A 15,756-nucleotide genomic window follows, 5' to 3' on the forward strand; every position below is an offset into this window, starting at 1 on the left:
TCCTGATCCACATATCAATATGATATACGATATGACTATGATTTCACACAAAGTGCAGCAACAGTGAATATTAAATATTCTTAAACAAAACAGTACTAATTCCACACTCATTTTGCACTCATCATAAGGTTAAGTGCCCTCCAAAAGTATTGGAACCACTTGGTGTTTCACACATTTTAATTTGTTTATGCCATTTGAAATACAAAAAAAATATAAAGAATAAAAATTTCTAAAATTATCTTCCTCAAACTCAAACTGCAAGCAAATCTCTAAAACTTGATAATGCCTGTAAATATTAACCAGTTTTATTGCCAGTTTTCTTCAGACAAGTCAGGAGATGGAAACATGAACATTTCCAAGTCACTGAATATGTACTGGACTTTATTTATATCATGAAGAAATACAAAGTTTCTTTCACAAAAACATCAAATCTTGGCTTTCATCTCAGATGTACTTTCTGCCAAATTGTAGCTGAACATTCAGGTCTTCTTTTTAAGAAAATCCTCCTCTACACCACTTCATCAGGAAGCTGTAGTTTATATATTTAATTAATTTATATCAAGTTGTAGGCATTTGCTTTCAGTTTGAGTTTAAGGAAGATAACTTTAGGTTTATTTATTTATTTGTATTTGAAATTGCCTAAACAAATTAAAATGTGTGAAATGCCAAGTGTTCCAATACGTTTGAGTACAGTTGAGAAAAACTATGTGGTATGTGTATTTTAAGTGAAATCCATCATCCTGGTGTCACTCAAAATTAAGAGGTTATTTAAGTCCTTCAGACAGCAAAATTAAGAGGTTATTTAATCAACAGCTGCCTGCTCATTTAAAAATCACTGGAGAAACATGTATATATAAGGCAACCCAAATTAAAGGAGAAATGCTGCTTTTAACAACCTGGACCTCAATTGTGGCATAAAATATGGTCGTTTACTCACCAATATAACTTTGGTGTTGTTATTAGTCCATGGTTCAAACGACATGTTCAGTTCAAATCTGACATTTTTCTTCTACTACTAAGGTGGATTTGAACTTTTTGCGGTACAGAGCACCAACTACTGGGCAGGAGGAATCTAACAGACAATATGATTCACCAATTTCAAAATGCACCTCTTTTTCTTTTTTTTCTTTTCATGTGCTGTGACATGTCAATCATCTGTGTCCAATTAGATTTCAGGGGATTCCATGCAACCCTGGCCTCCACTCTAGCTCCACCCATGCCAGGAAGTGTTCAACATTTGACAGTTCCTGTTTCACTGTGGACTCAAAATTTGGCACTTCCAGTTTCAGTGTGAACTTGCCACTGAATTTCCACAGATTCCATGAGATCTCATCTGTCAATCCAGGAAGTGTTGATATTTTCTGTTTCACTGTGGACTCAAAATTTGGCAGTTCCTGTTTGGGACTCCCTGTACCATGAGCGAGCTTCGCGGCCCTTCGCTCGTATTAACATTTAGAAAATGTTTTCCTTTTCAACCCATTCTTTACCATTCTCTCCATGAGATGTACAGTATGTTTGACTGTTATTAAGCTGGTGTAAGCTTGCATTGGGTCAGTGCATGGTGTAGGTTATGATCTTAAATACATAGGTACAACATAAATTTAGTCGTCTGGGACTCTCAGCCAAATAAAGAAATAAATAAACCAGTCTAGTTATAATAAACCACAAAACTGCAAAACCCTTTAATGGGTGTCCCAGTGAAATGGCTGACTACTGTAAATACAAACCACATAGTGAGCAGGACCCTGTGTTCCAAAACTGCCACATAAGCTTTACCAACAGTAAAGACAAGGGCAGAACAAAAGTAGCAGGAGGTGGTAATGGTAGAATTTTTTTTTTTTTTTTAATATGCTTACATCCACTTCAGAGATTGTGCAGTGTGTAATTTGGGAGATATTTCCTATAGGAAGTGGATGTTTACCATGACAAAAAAACCCTCACCCCATGCAAAAAAGAAAACTGCAATATATACTGTAATTGTAACATCTTTTGAAATATAAGAATGTAATTGTTTTGACTTCATGATTAGTTTTGATGAACCCTGCATTGAACACAACATTCAAGTTTATGATATGTAATGCTCCTGACATGGTAGTACTTGTTTTAGAGAAGTCACAAAAGCTACATAGGTACTGATATTATTACAGTGATCATGCAATTACACATTTAATTTCAAGTCACAGCATGGCAAGTTGTAGTAAATCAAGTGTCATGGCCAAGCCAAAAACAAGATCTCAGGCTAACAGTGTGACTGAAATAAAACCTTTGACAATGGTTTATGTTTTTAAAGTTTTTGAAGAGCATGGCCTACTCCTAAGTTATTCACAGTGTTACTGAAATAAAACCTTTGTGAAAGAATTGTGTTAAAGTTTTTGAAGAGCATGGACAAACTTTACACATAGCGGAATTGTTGTGTGGGCCGCTGAAGAGGAGGTACTGCTGGCCCACTACCACCAGAGGGCGCCCTGCTTGGAGTGCGGGCTCCAAGCACGAGAGGGCGCCAGACCCAGAGGAGGTGACAGCTGTCACTCATTACTCCAGCTGTCACTCATCTACACCACCATATAAGCCGGACTGCAACTCCACCTCCCTGCCGAGAAATCGACTACCAGTACTAAGGATTGGCGTTTGGTGTGACAGTGACGGCTTCACCTCGCACCCCGTCCCAGATAAGTGGTTGATCAGGAGCTGCACGAGTGTGTGTGATTTGGAGGTGGAGGTGCTCCCTCCTAACGGTGTCTGGACTGTTAATTACTGAGTGTGCGGACTCACACTCACACATCATCTTTCTGTTTTCTGCCAGCAGTACCAGGGTCGACAGCCGAAGACAGAGGCCACCTGGGGACTTGGGACTTGGCGGCTCCGGTGTTCTTCAGGCCGTTGGTGGTGGAGGCCGTGTGGGACGCGGCTTCTCTCTCGTCGGGCGTCTTCTATCTTCGAGCCTGCCCACACGTCACCTGGTGTTTATTGACTGTGAACATTAAGACACGTTTCGTTGTGTAATATCACAACATTAAATTGTTACCTTTTGGCTTACTTATTGTCCGTTCATTTGCGCCCCCTGTTGTGGGTCCGTGCTACGACACCTTCCCAACAGGATTTCTCGGCCGCCATCGTCATGGACTCCGAGGGGCGTCAACTCCAGCTTGAACGGCCAATGGAAGAGCCAGGAGCGCAGGCGTCAGCGGGAGGCGGGTTGAGTGAGCTGCAGCAGATCTTAACCGCCTTCAAGGCCCGGTTAGTATTTGTGACCGAGCAGAGTGTCCTCCTTAATCGGAGGGTGGAGGCTCTCACCGCCAGGGTGGAAGCGCGCGATCAGGGCGCTGCTGCAGCCACTCCTCTGGCTGGTCCTGGGCCCGTATTAGACGTTCCACTGGTCGTTCAACGAACCCCCCCACCGTCCCCTGAAGCATACATAAGCCCTCCGGAACCGTACGGGGGCTGTGTCGAGACGTGCGCGGACTTCCTCATGCAGTGTTCGCTCGTCTTTTCACAGCGCCCCGTCATGTACGCATCAGACGCTAGCCGGGTGGCTTATGTTATTAATTTGCTTCGAGGAAAGGCACGCGCATGGGCTACGGCGCTTTGGGAGCAGAATTCACGGCTCCTAACGTCTTATTCTGGGTTCGTACGGGAATTCAAACAAGTGTTTGATCATCCCAACAGAGGCGAGACCGCTTCGAACGTGCTGCTGTCGATGAGACAGGGGCGCCGTAGCGCAGCCGAGTATGCAGTCGACTTCCGCATCGCGGCAGCGAGGTCCGGCTGGAATAACGTTGCGCTCCGCGCCGCCTTTGTAAATGGACTGTCCCCGGTCCTTAAGGAGCACCTACTGGCCAAGGAGGAACCGCGGGAATTTGACGGGCTGATCGATTTGGTTATACGTTTAGACAACCGTTTAAATGAGCATCGTCGGGAGCAGGCCGGGGGGCGTGACCGGGCACGAGCCGTCCCTCCCCCTTCCGGTTCCGACAAGGTGGCGTCGTCCCCACGCTTCACTGCCAGAGAGCTCCATGTGGCTACGGCTCCCCCTGCTGAGGAGGCTAGGGACACGAGCAGGGCCAAATTAAGATCAAAAATCAGACAAAGGAGGCTGGCCCGCGGGGAGTGTTTTGTCTGCGGCTCTTGCGAGCACATGCAGAAGGACTGCCCTAAAACGGTCAAACTACAACGCCCGTCCTTAGAAACTGGGCTAAGGGTGGGTCATAACACGCACGCGGGAAAACCCCGCAAATCTGCACGAATCCCAGTAACAATCCTTTGTGGGGATTTAACCCTTCATGCCCCAGCACTGATAGACACAGGGTCTGAAGGGAATCTGCTGGACAGCAGATGGGTAAAGGAAGTAGGGCTCCCTCTGGTGGCTCTGCCGGCACCATTGCAGGTGCGAGCACTAGATGGCACCCTGCTTCCATTAATCACACATCAGACACAACCAGTGACTTTGGTTGTGTCTGGGAATCACAGGGAGGAGATAGTGTTCCATGTAACACCTTCTACCTCCCGAGTGATTTTGGGCTTTCCATGGATGGTGAAGCACAATCCCCGGATTGATTGGCCGTCTGGGGTTGTGACGCAGTGGAGCGAAACCTGCCACCGGGAGTGCTTAGGATCCTCGGTTCCTCCCGGCACTACGGCTAATGAGGAGGTCAAAGTTCCCCCCAATCTATCGGCGGTGCCAAAGGAGTACCACGATCTTGCTGACGTTTTCAGCAAAGATCTGGCACTCACTCTTCCCCCGCACCGACCGTATGATTGTGCCATCGATTTGGTCCCGGGCGCTGAGTACCCGTCCAGTAGGTTGTACAACCTCTCACGTCCGGAACGCGAATCAATGGAGACCTACATCCGGGACTCCTTAGCTGCCGGGCTGATCCGGAACTCCACCTCCCCGATGGGTGCTGGTTTCTTTTTTGTGGGCAAGAAAGACAGCGGACTCCGTCCATGCATTGATTACAGAGGGCTGAACGAGATCACGGTTCACAACCGATACCCGTTACCTCTGTTGGATTCAGTGTTCACGCCCCTGCATGGAGCCCAAATTTTCACAAAATTGGATCTTAGAAACGCGTACCACCTGGTTCGGGTCCGGAAGGGAGACGAATGGAAGACGGCATTCAACACCCCGTTAGGTCATTTTGAGTACCTGGTCATGCCGTTCGGCCTCACTAACGCCCCCGCGACGTTCCAAGCTTTGGTAAATGACGTCTTGCGGGACTTCCTGCATCGGTTCGTCTTCGTGTATCTGGACGATATACTCATCTTTTCCCCGGACCCTGAGACCCATGTCCAACATGTACGTCAGGTCCTACAGCGGTTGTTAGAGAACCGGCTGCTTGTGAAGGGCGAGAAGTGCGAGTTCCACCGCACTTCCTTGTCCTTCCTGGGGTTCATCATCTCCTCCAACTCCGTCGCCCCTGATCCGGCTAAGGTTGCGGCGGTGAGAGATTGGCCCCAACCGATAAGCCGCAGGAAACTACAGCAGTTCCTAGGCTTTGCAAATTTCTACAGGAGGTTCATTAAAGGTTACAGTCAGGTAGTTAGCCCCCTGACTGCCCTGACCTCCACCAAGGTCCCCTTCGCCTGGTCGGATCGGTGCGAAGCCACGTTCCAGGAGTTGAAACGCCGGTTCTCGACTGCACCAGTTCTGGTGCAGCCTGATCCTGATCGCCAGTACATAGTAGAAGTGGACGCCTCTGACTCAGGGATAGGAGCCGTGCTGTCCCAGAGCGTGGAGGCTGATAAAGTCCTCCATCCTTGTGCCTTTTATTCCCGCAGGTTGACCCCAGCTGAACGGAACTATGACGTCGGCAATCGGGAACTTCTTGCGGTGAAGGAGGCTCTTGAAGAGTGGAGACACCTGCTGGAGGGGGCATCGTTGCCCTTCATGGTTTTCACAGACCATCGGAACCTGGAGTACATCCGGACCGCCAAGCGGCTGAATCCCAGGCAAGCCCGCTGGTCTCTGTTCTTTGGGCGCTTTGACTTCCAGATCACGTATCGCCCCGGGACCAAGAACCAAAAACCAGATGCATTGTCCCGGGTGCACGAAGAAGAAGCCAAAGCGGGGCTGTCGAACCCCACCGAGACCATCATCCCCGAGTCCACTCTCGTGGCCACCCTCACCTGGGACGTGGAGAAGACCGTCCGGGAGGCCCTGACAAGGAGCCCGGACCCGGGGACTGGCCCCAAGAACAGACTGTACGTCCCACCAGAGGCAAGAGCTGCCGTATTGGACTTCTGTCACGGGTCCAAGCTCTCCTGTCATCCCGGAGTGCGTAGGACCGTGGCAGTAGTCCAGCAGCGCTTCTGGTGGGCGTCCCTGGAAACCGACGTCCGGGACTACGTCCAGGCCTGTACCATCTGCGCCAGGGGCAAGGCAGACCATCGGAGGACGACGGGACTCCTCCAACCCCTGCCAGTGCCTCATCGCCCCTGGTCTCACATCGGCCTGGACTTCATCACGGGCCTCCCGCCGTCCCAGGGCAACACCATTATTCTCACGATAGTGGACCGGTTCTCCAAGGCGGCCCACTTCGTGGCCCTCCCGAAGCTCCCGACGGCCCAGGAGACGGCAGACCTCCTGGTCCACCACGTCATGCGGCTGCATGGGATACCATCGGACATCGTTTCAGATCGTGGTCCCCAGTTCTCTTCACAGGTGTGGAAGAGTTTCTGTAAGGAGCTGGGGGCCACCGTGAGTCTCTCGTCCGGGTACCACCCCCAGACCAACGGCCAGGCAGAGCGGGCTAACCAGGAGTTGGAACAGGCCCTTCGCTGCGTCACCTCCGCGCACCCGGCGGCCTGGAGTCACCATCTGGCCTGGATCGAGTATGCCCATAACAGCCAAATCTCGTCTGCTACCGGCCTCTCCCCTTTTGAGGCATGTTTGGGGTTCCAGCCCCCATTGTTCCCGCTGGTGGAGGGAGAGGTCGGTGTGCCCTCGGTCCAGGCCCACCTCAGGAGGTGCCGCCGGGTGTGGCGGACCGCCCGCTCTGCCCTATTAAAGGCCCGGACGAGGGCCAAAACCCATGCGGACCGCCGACGTTCCCCGGCCCCCACATACCAGCCCGGGCAGGAGGTGTGGCTGTCAACAAAGGACATCCCCCTCTGTGTGGACTCACCCAAATTAAAGGACAGATACATCGGCCCGTTCCCCATCCTCAAGATCATCAACCCGGCCGCAGTGAAGCTCCGACTCCCAGCTTCACTGCGGGTCCACCCTGTTTTCCACGTGTCCCGTATCAAGCCACACCACACCTCGCCCCTCTGTGCACCTGGCCCTACGCCGCCTCCTGCCCGGCTCATCGACGGGGAGCCTGCTTGGACGGTCCGCAGGCTCCTGGACGTCCGTCGTAAGGGCCGGGGGTTCCAATATCTGGTGGACTGGGAGGGGTATGGACCTGAAGAACGCTCCTGGGAGAAGAGGAGCTTCATCCTGGACCCGGCCCTCCTGGCCGATTTCTACAGACGACACCCGGACAAGCCTGGTCGGGCGCCAGGAGGAGCCCGTTGAGGGGGGGGTCCTGTTGTGTGGGCCGCTGAAGAGGAGGTACTGCTGGCCCACTACCACCAGAGGGCGCCCTGCTTGGAGTGCGGGCTCCAAGCACGAGAGGGCGCCAGACCCAGAGGAGGTGACAGCTGTCACTCATTACTCCAGCTGTCACTCATCTACACCACCATATAAGCCGGACTGCAACTCCACCTCCCCGCCGAGAAATCGACTACCAGTACTAAGGATTGGCGTTTGGTGTGACAGTGACGGCTTCACCTCGCACCCCGTCCCAGATAAGTGGTTGATCAGGAGCTGCACGAGTGTGTGTGATTTGGAGGTGGAGGTGCTCCCTCCTAACGGTGTCTGGACTGTTAATTACTGAGTGTGCGGACTCACACTCACACATCATCTTTCTGTTTTCTGCCAGCAGTACCAGGGTCGACAGCCGAAGACAGAGGCCACCTGGGGACTCGGGACTTGGCGGCTCCGGTGTTCTTCAGGCCGTTGGTGGTGGAGGCCGTGTGGGACGTGGCTTCTCTCTCGTTGGGCGTCTTCTATCTTCGAGCCTGCCCACACGTCACCTGGTGTTTATTGACTGTGAACATTAAGACACGTTTCGTTGTGTAATATCACAACATTAAATTACCTTTTGGCCGTTCATTTGCGCCCCCTGTTGTGGGTCCGTGCTACGACACCTTCCCAACAGGAATAGCCAGATAATTGAAAATAGACCATACTTTGTTACATTCAAGGGGTGGGGGGTTATTTTCAAGATATAGGATTAATTTTGATGCCAAAATGCTGGTATTAATATTGTGAATCATTTCCCAAGTGGATGGATTGAAATTCTGACTTGTGATTTTACCACCTCCTGCTAACAAAAGAAGAATTATCTCGAATGACAGAAAGCTCAGCCTTCAGCTTGAGCCTCCACTCCATTTGGTAGCGCTGCACTCCACTAAGTCATTAAAATGGCATGTCATGTTAAATATTTGAGAATCAAATTAAGTTCATCAGTACTAAGATAGTTCATTTACACTCCCAGAGATTTGATTTAACATGAGTTTGAATGGGACTATATACACTCGCTGCAGTGTTAAATTTAACAAACTGAATTTGCTGTGTAGTTGTAACTTCTTGAACTCAAAACAGCAGAGGTGAAAGTGGGGATTGAAAAGGGCTCCATAAATATCTGAGGTATAATTTATTGTGTAACACATAACCAGTAAAAAATAAATTTTGAAATTGAACTTGTTGAAATTTGAAATAATTTTATTAACCCATATCTGTTCTGTAAACATTAAAAGCTCTTCTTGAACTATAATCCTTCAGCTTGTTTCATGTATCACCACCTGTGGTTGATGTTTTAACATTGTATTTAACAGGTGCTTTTGCAGAGCTGACAATGTTTTACTTTAACCGACATTTCATGTTTAACATGTTTTCTAGACAATTTGACCTTAACAATGAATAAATTTGAACTGTGTGCATAAATTCTCAATGACACATTTTTTAAGTCTTCGCTGAATGGTCTGTTTGATTTTATAGCAGTGTCTGTTTGTGTGTAGGAGTTGGTCAAAAGGGGAGAGTCAGTGGGAGCTAAAGGAGACAAAGGAGACATGGGACTACCCGGAGAGCCAGGCACAGATTGTAAGAATGACAATGCCCTTTCTTTCAAAATTCCACCAAACTTATAAGAAAGGCTGATCTTCAGTTACAGGAAGTGTTTGGCTGTGGGAGGGGGGAATGGGAGGGAGTACATTACTTTTTTCACAAGCATGATATGCAGCGCATGAGTTGGGCTAATGTTATATACACACACCTGGGCTCAATTCCCGGTCACGCAACCTGTCTGTGACCTTGGCGAAGGCACTTCATCTGCATTGTCTCAGTCCACCCAGCACTAAATGGAGAGTCATGGTTTCTCATCTTCCCCAACCCTAACTTTACAGATTGTGGGGAGAAGCACAGATGGGCCTCAGAGCCTTAAAGACAATAAAGTTATATGTATTTATTTATTGTTGAAAATAAAATTGTAATATGTATTTACTAAAACTGTATTTTTTCTTATTAAATTTGACTTGAATATCTGAAACAGTTTTGTATGAGATATCCAAAATAGAAGCAATCTGGAAAGGGTCAAATCCATTTTCATTGCACTATTTTTGTTGGTACCTGAGTGCATATATACAGTGAGGAAAATAAGTATTTGAACACCCTGCAATTTTGCAAGTTCTCCCACTTAGAAATCATGGAGGGGTCTGAAATTTTCATGTTAGGTGCACGTCCACTGTGGGAGACATAATCTAAAAAAAAAAAAATCCGGAAATCACAATGTGTGATTTTTTTTTAATAATTTATTTGTATGTTACTGCTGAAAATAAGTATTTCAACACCTGTGAAAATCAATGTTAATATTTGGTACAGTAGCCTTTGTTTGCAATTACAGAGGTCAAACGTTTTCTGTAGTTTTTCACCAGGTTTGCACACACTGCAGCAGGGATTTTGGTCCACTCCTCCATACAGATCTTCTCCAAATCTTTCAGGTTTGGAGTTTCAGCTCCCTCCAAAGATTTTCTATTGAGTTCAGGTCTGGAGACTGGCCAAGCCACTCCAGACCCCTCTTTAGTTGCCCTGGTTGTGTGTTTGGGGTCATTGTCATGCTGGAAGACCCAGCCATGACCCAGGCCCAGCGCCAGAAAAAAATATTAAGGGGGCGATGAGTTTATCACAGGGGGTGGGGTCGCCCCCTGCCCCCCCCCCCCCCAAAAAAAAGTGCGCACCGGATTGGATGTGCCTCTGAGCGTGCCTAATGAATTGGGTGCGCTCCTGGAAAGCTCATGTATTTAGGCTACACCGTTGTAAGAGACTAAGAGTAAAGAGTAAAGAGTGATGACGGTATTTTTTTTTAAATTATTATTTGTACGTATAGACCCTCGGTCAAGTGATCTCCTGCATACCACAAAACCAAACCAACAACTGATCTGAGAAACGACAGGAGACAGTAGATTAACCCCACATACAACCCTCTATCACATTCGCAAACACAGCGCAATTGGGCATGACAGTCACACAACGGGTCAAAGATAAACCTTTCATTTAGATATATTTACAACAATACATAACTTTAATATCTGTCATTGCGGGCGACTGGCCGTGAACGGAGGGACTAAGAAAATGCATACCGCACGACAACAGCATGTTATTTGCATTATCACTTTTTACTGAGATACACAACACGTAACGCGTACATAAAAAGTTGGCTCACTTAACTTTTGTCGTGTCGGCTCTCGGATAGCTGGCGCGCGCTGCTCTCCAATTTAGCCAGTGCGTCCTCATCAAGCTGGCTGCTTTAGCTGCTGTTCATTGTCGTACTATCCATGAGAAAATCATCTGGAATATCCATATTGGGACCAAAACACACTTCTTGCATTTTCATCTTTTCCTCTGCGGACAGTTTTCTTTTTTTCCCCCTCTGCGGACAGTTCTTGGGCTGTGCGCGCTATGACGTCATTTGTTTACGCATAGCGGGTATAACCAGGTACCGTCGACATAAATCTACGATACCGGCCCAGCAATGCCCTGGTAAAGTGATAATAATATTGAATAACTAATATTTTGCTATATTTTCCAGTATTTCTTTTTCTTTCTTTTTTATTTTTATTTTTTTTGATAACTCTCACATCCGAGGGGGCGGGATTGATGACGTCACCTCCAAACGCCCCCTCGTGGCACCGGCTCTGCCATGACCCATCTTCAATGCTCTTACTGAGGGAAGGAGGTTGTTTGCCAAAATCTTGCAATACATGACCCCATCCATCCTCTCTTCAATACAGTGAAGTCGTCCTGTCCCCTTTGCAGAAGAGCACCCCCAGAGTATGATGTTTCCACCCCATGCTTCATGGTTGGGATGGTTTTCTTGGGGTTGTTCTCATCCTCTAAACATAGTAAGTGGAGTTGATTCCAAAAAGCTTTATTCTGGTCTCATCTGACCACATGACCTTCTCCTATGCCTCCTCTGGATCATCCAGATGGTCAGTGGTCAACTTCAAATGGGCCTGGACATGTGCTGGCTTGAGCAGGGGGACCTTGCTGCCCTGCAGGATTTTAAACCATGACAGCATCATGTGTTACTAATGTAATCTTTGTGACTGTGGTCCCAGCTCTCTTCAGGTCATTGACCATGTCCTCCTGTGTAGTTCTGAGCTTTCTCAGAATTATCCTTACCCCACAAAGTGAGATCTTGCATGGAATCCCAGACTGCGGGAGATTGACAGTCATCTTGTATTTCCTCCACTTTCTAATAAATAATCACAACAGTTGTTGTCTTCTACCAAGCTGCTTGCCTGTTGTCCTGTAGTCCATCCCAGCCTTGTGCAGGTCTACAGTTTTGTCCCTGGTGTCCTTACACAGCTCTTTGGTCTTGGCTATGGTGGACAGGTTGGAGTGTGATTGATTGTGTGAACAGGTGTCTTTTATACAGGTAACAAGTTCAAACAGGTGCAATTAATACAGGTAAAGAGTGCAGAATAAGAGGGCTTCTTAACGAAAAAGTAACAGGTCTGTGTGAGCCAGAATTCTTGCTGGTTGGTAGGGGATCAAATACTTATTTGCAGCAGTAACATACAAATAAATTATTAAAAAATCATACATTGTGATTTCCGGATTTTTTTTTTTATTATGTCTCTCACAGTGGACATACACCTAAGATGAAAATTTCAGACTCCTCCATGATTTCTAAGTGGGAGAACTTGCAAAATCACAGGGTGTTCAAATACTTATTTTCCTCACTGTATATTTACACTGTGTGTAAAATAATAAATCAGTGGATGTTTTGTTCATAATGTATCTTTATTTTTTCAGCACCCAGGTTTCCAAGTGAAATTGTTGTGAGTAGTGACTTATCGCACACCAAACACAAATAAGGCTCCATTGGCGTCACTGCTAGCGTTAAAGTGTAGGTGACACGATATGCAATTTTTTTGGAGTATAAGACTAAGATTAAACAACAGTTTGAAATTTGTACTTTCCTGATGCGCATTAACTGAAGAGATAAACATTTGGATTTTGAACTGCGCGCCACTAAAAACCAGGAACTTCCTGGCTGGTCCCGACATTGGAGAAGGAGGAGAAAGTGGCATCAGTGCGAGAACCATTACCTTAACCATTACCTTAACAGCCCATTAATTTATGGATTAATTTATAGATTGTTACAGGCTGCTGATAGCCCTGTTTCCACTGAGTGGCTGCACCGTGTTTTCTGTGTCAGAATGGTTAATTATCACCGGCATAATCCTTTTGATTAGCAGGTGGAACACTTATACTGACGAGCATGCACACATGGTGTTGTGTGGATACACCACACGGAGGAAAAACTGAGTTTTTTCAGATTATTTTATTTTATTTCATTGTTTTATGGGATAATTGCGTTGTGGACAGACTGAGAAGTTATAAGCAGATGAGGAACTGGGAGTCTTTCAACTTGCAGCGCAAAGTGGCTCATTAACAGCAGAGTCTCAATCCATCAGCCACAATAACGGATTACAACCAGCGCTGTAACCTGGCACCAAACTCCCATGTCACAATTGGATGTTTCTTCAACCAGCACAGAAGGAATTAAATTATTTTCAGATGTTGTTTTGTAAAGTTGAATATGTTTTCAGATGACCTCACTGAAACGGACAGGTAAGACTATATTATTTACTCCTTGTGTGAGTGGTTTTAATATGTAATAATAACGTTACGCTACTAATGCACAGTACATTAACTGTATTCAAGAAAGAAACAATATTTATTTTAAAAAGTAGCTGAAATTTACAGTCCCTCGTGTCATTCTTCAGATTTGAAATGTATGTACCTGTTTCTAAGAAAGAAAAAAATACACACTTCCTCATCACTTTTTTTTCTGATGTCACAGAACTTTTTTTAATCAGTTGATTTCGACCAAAGAGCTGGCAAAAAAACAAAAACAAAAAACAAAACGGTTTATCATCTCTGCCCACATGCCGAAATCGCCTGCATTATTACACTCAACAAAAATATAAACGCAACACTTTTGGTTTTCCTCCCATTTTGTATGAGATGAACTCAAAGATCTAAAACTTTTTCCACATACACAATATCACCATTTCCCTCAAATATTGTTCACAAACCAGTCTAAATCTGTGATAATGAGCACTTCTCCTTTGCTGAGATAATCCATCCCACTTCACAAGTGTGCCATACCAAGATGCTGATTAGACTCCATGATTAGTGCACAGGTGTGCCTTAGACTGCCCACAATAAAAGGCCACTCTGAAAGGTGCAGTTTTGTTTTATTGGGGGGGATACCAGTCAGTATCTGGTGTGACCACCATTTGCCTCATGCAGTGCAACACATCTCCTTCGCATAGAGTTGATCAGGTTGTCAATTGTGGCCTGTGGAATGTTGGTCCACTCCTCTTCAATGGCTGTGCGAAGTTGCTGGATATTGGCAGGAACTGGTACACTGTCGTATACGCCGGTCCAGAGCATCCCAAACATGCTCAATGGGTGACATGTCCGCTGAGTATGCCGGCCATGCAAGAACTGGAACATTTTCAGCTTCCAAGAATTGTGTACAGATCCTTGCAACATGGGGCCGTGCATTATCCTGCTGCAACATGAGGTGATGTTCTTGGATGTATGGCACAACAATGGGCCTCAGGATCTCGTCACGGTATCTCTGTGCATTCAAAATGCCATCAATAAAATGCACCTGTGTTCTTCATCCATAACAGACGCCTGCCCATACCATAACCCCACCGCCACCATGGGCCACTCGATCCACAACATTGACATCACAAAACCGCTCACCCACATAACGCCACACACGCTGTCTGCCATCTGCCCTGGACAGTGTGAACCGGGATTCATCCGTGAAGAGAACACCTCTCCAACGTGCCAAACGCCAGCGAATGTGAGCATTTGCCCACTCAAGTCGGTTACGACGACGAACTGGAGTCAGGTCGAGACCCCGATGAGGACAACGAGCATGCAGATGAGCTTCCCTCAGACGGTTTCTAACAGTTTGTGCAGAAATTCTTTGGTTATGCAAACCGATTGTTTCAGCAGCTGTCCGAGTGGCTGGTCTCAGACGATCTTGCAGGTGAACATGCTGGATGTGGAGGTCCTGGGCTGGTGTGGTTACATGTGGTCTGCGGTTGTGAGGCTGGTTGGATGTACTGCCAAATTCTCTGAAACGCCTTTGGAGACGGCTTATGGTAGAGAAATGAACATTCAATACACGAGCAACAGCTCTGGTTGACATTCCTGCTGTCAGCATGCCAATTGAACGCTCCCTCAAATCTTGCGACATCTGTGACATTGTGCTGTGTGATAAAACTGCACCTTTCAGAGTGGCCTTTTATTGTGGGCAGTCTAAGGCACACCTGTGCACTAATCATGTGTCTAATCAGCATCTTGATATGGCACACCTGTGAGGTGGGATGGATTATCTCAGCAAAGGAGAAGTGCTCACTATCACAGATTTAGACTGGTTTGTGAACAATATTTGAGGGAAATGGTGATATTGTGTATGTGGAAAAAGTTTTAGATCTTTGAGTTCATCTCATACAAAATGGGAGCAAAACCAAAAGTGTTGCATTTATATTTTTGTTGAGTGTATTATTATTTTTATGATCACTATTCTGTGTTCTGAACTCTGCCAATATCATCAGTTGTCAGACTGACGGTTTTACTCCAAGGTTTCTTCTCCCTCATTGTCATTTAAATAAGGCTCAAAACCATAAAGCTGTGTCCCCCACAGTTTCTTCAGAATCACCTCCCTACTGGACTTAAAGACAAAAGCTCCACACTAGAAAAAAAAAATTGTCCAAAAACAGAGAGATCTCCTCCGTGTTTACAGTTGATTTGGACTTGAATCAGCATGTGCCATTCTGGTGATGACATAGCAACAATATGGCTGCGACTGAAGGTTGAAATAGAGCGCAGGCTTCAGACAGCTGTTGTTTATCCTTCACCTGCGCACTTATCATCGACTTTTATTTGTCAGGATTTTTAAAAATATCATGTCATCATTTTTAGTGATTATTTGTGCACATTTTTTGGTGTCACCGACACTTTAAAGTGTTTGCATATGCAGTAGTGATACGTAAGTGAGAATTCCAAAATGGTGCTTGTGACAGACAGTCTGCCCCTCTTTAGAGTTTTTTTTTTCCTGTTCTTAAACATGAAGACTAAAGTCCAAAGAAAGTAAAATGGGCTCATTAAAACTCTGAACC

General features: G+C 46.5%; 1 protein-coding gene across 1 annotated transcript in view; it reads left to right on the forward strand.

The window, feature by feature from the left end:
* col15a1b (collagen, type XV, alpha 1b) overlaps nucleotides 1-15,756 on the forward strand; it is a 147,055-nt gene that overhangs the window by 108,791 nt on the left and 22,508 nt on the right. The window contains exons 34-35 of the mRNA XM_034182847.1: nucleotides 9,064-9,145; nucleotides 12,359-12,384. Coding sequence (XP_034038738.1) covers nucleotides 9,064-9,145; nucleotides 12,359-12,384 — 108 coding nt within the window. The remainder of the gene's footprint in view (nucleotides 1-9,063; nucleotides 9,146-12,358; nucleotides 12,385-15,756) is intronic.

The sequence above is a fragment of the Thalassophryne amazonica genome, chromosome 12 (assembly GCF_902500255.1).
Source record: "Thalassophryne amazonica chromosome 12, fThaAma1.1, whole genome shotgun sequence".
NCBI classification, from domain to species: domain Eukaryota; kingdom Metazoa; phylum Chordata; class Actinopteri; order Batrachoidiformes; family Batrachoididae; genus Thalassophryne; species Thalassophryne amazonica.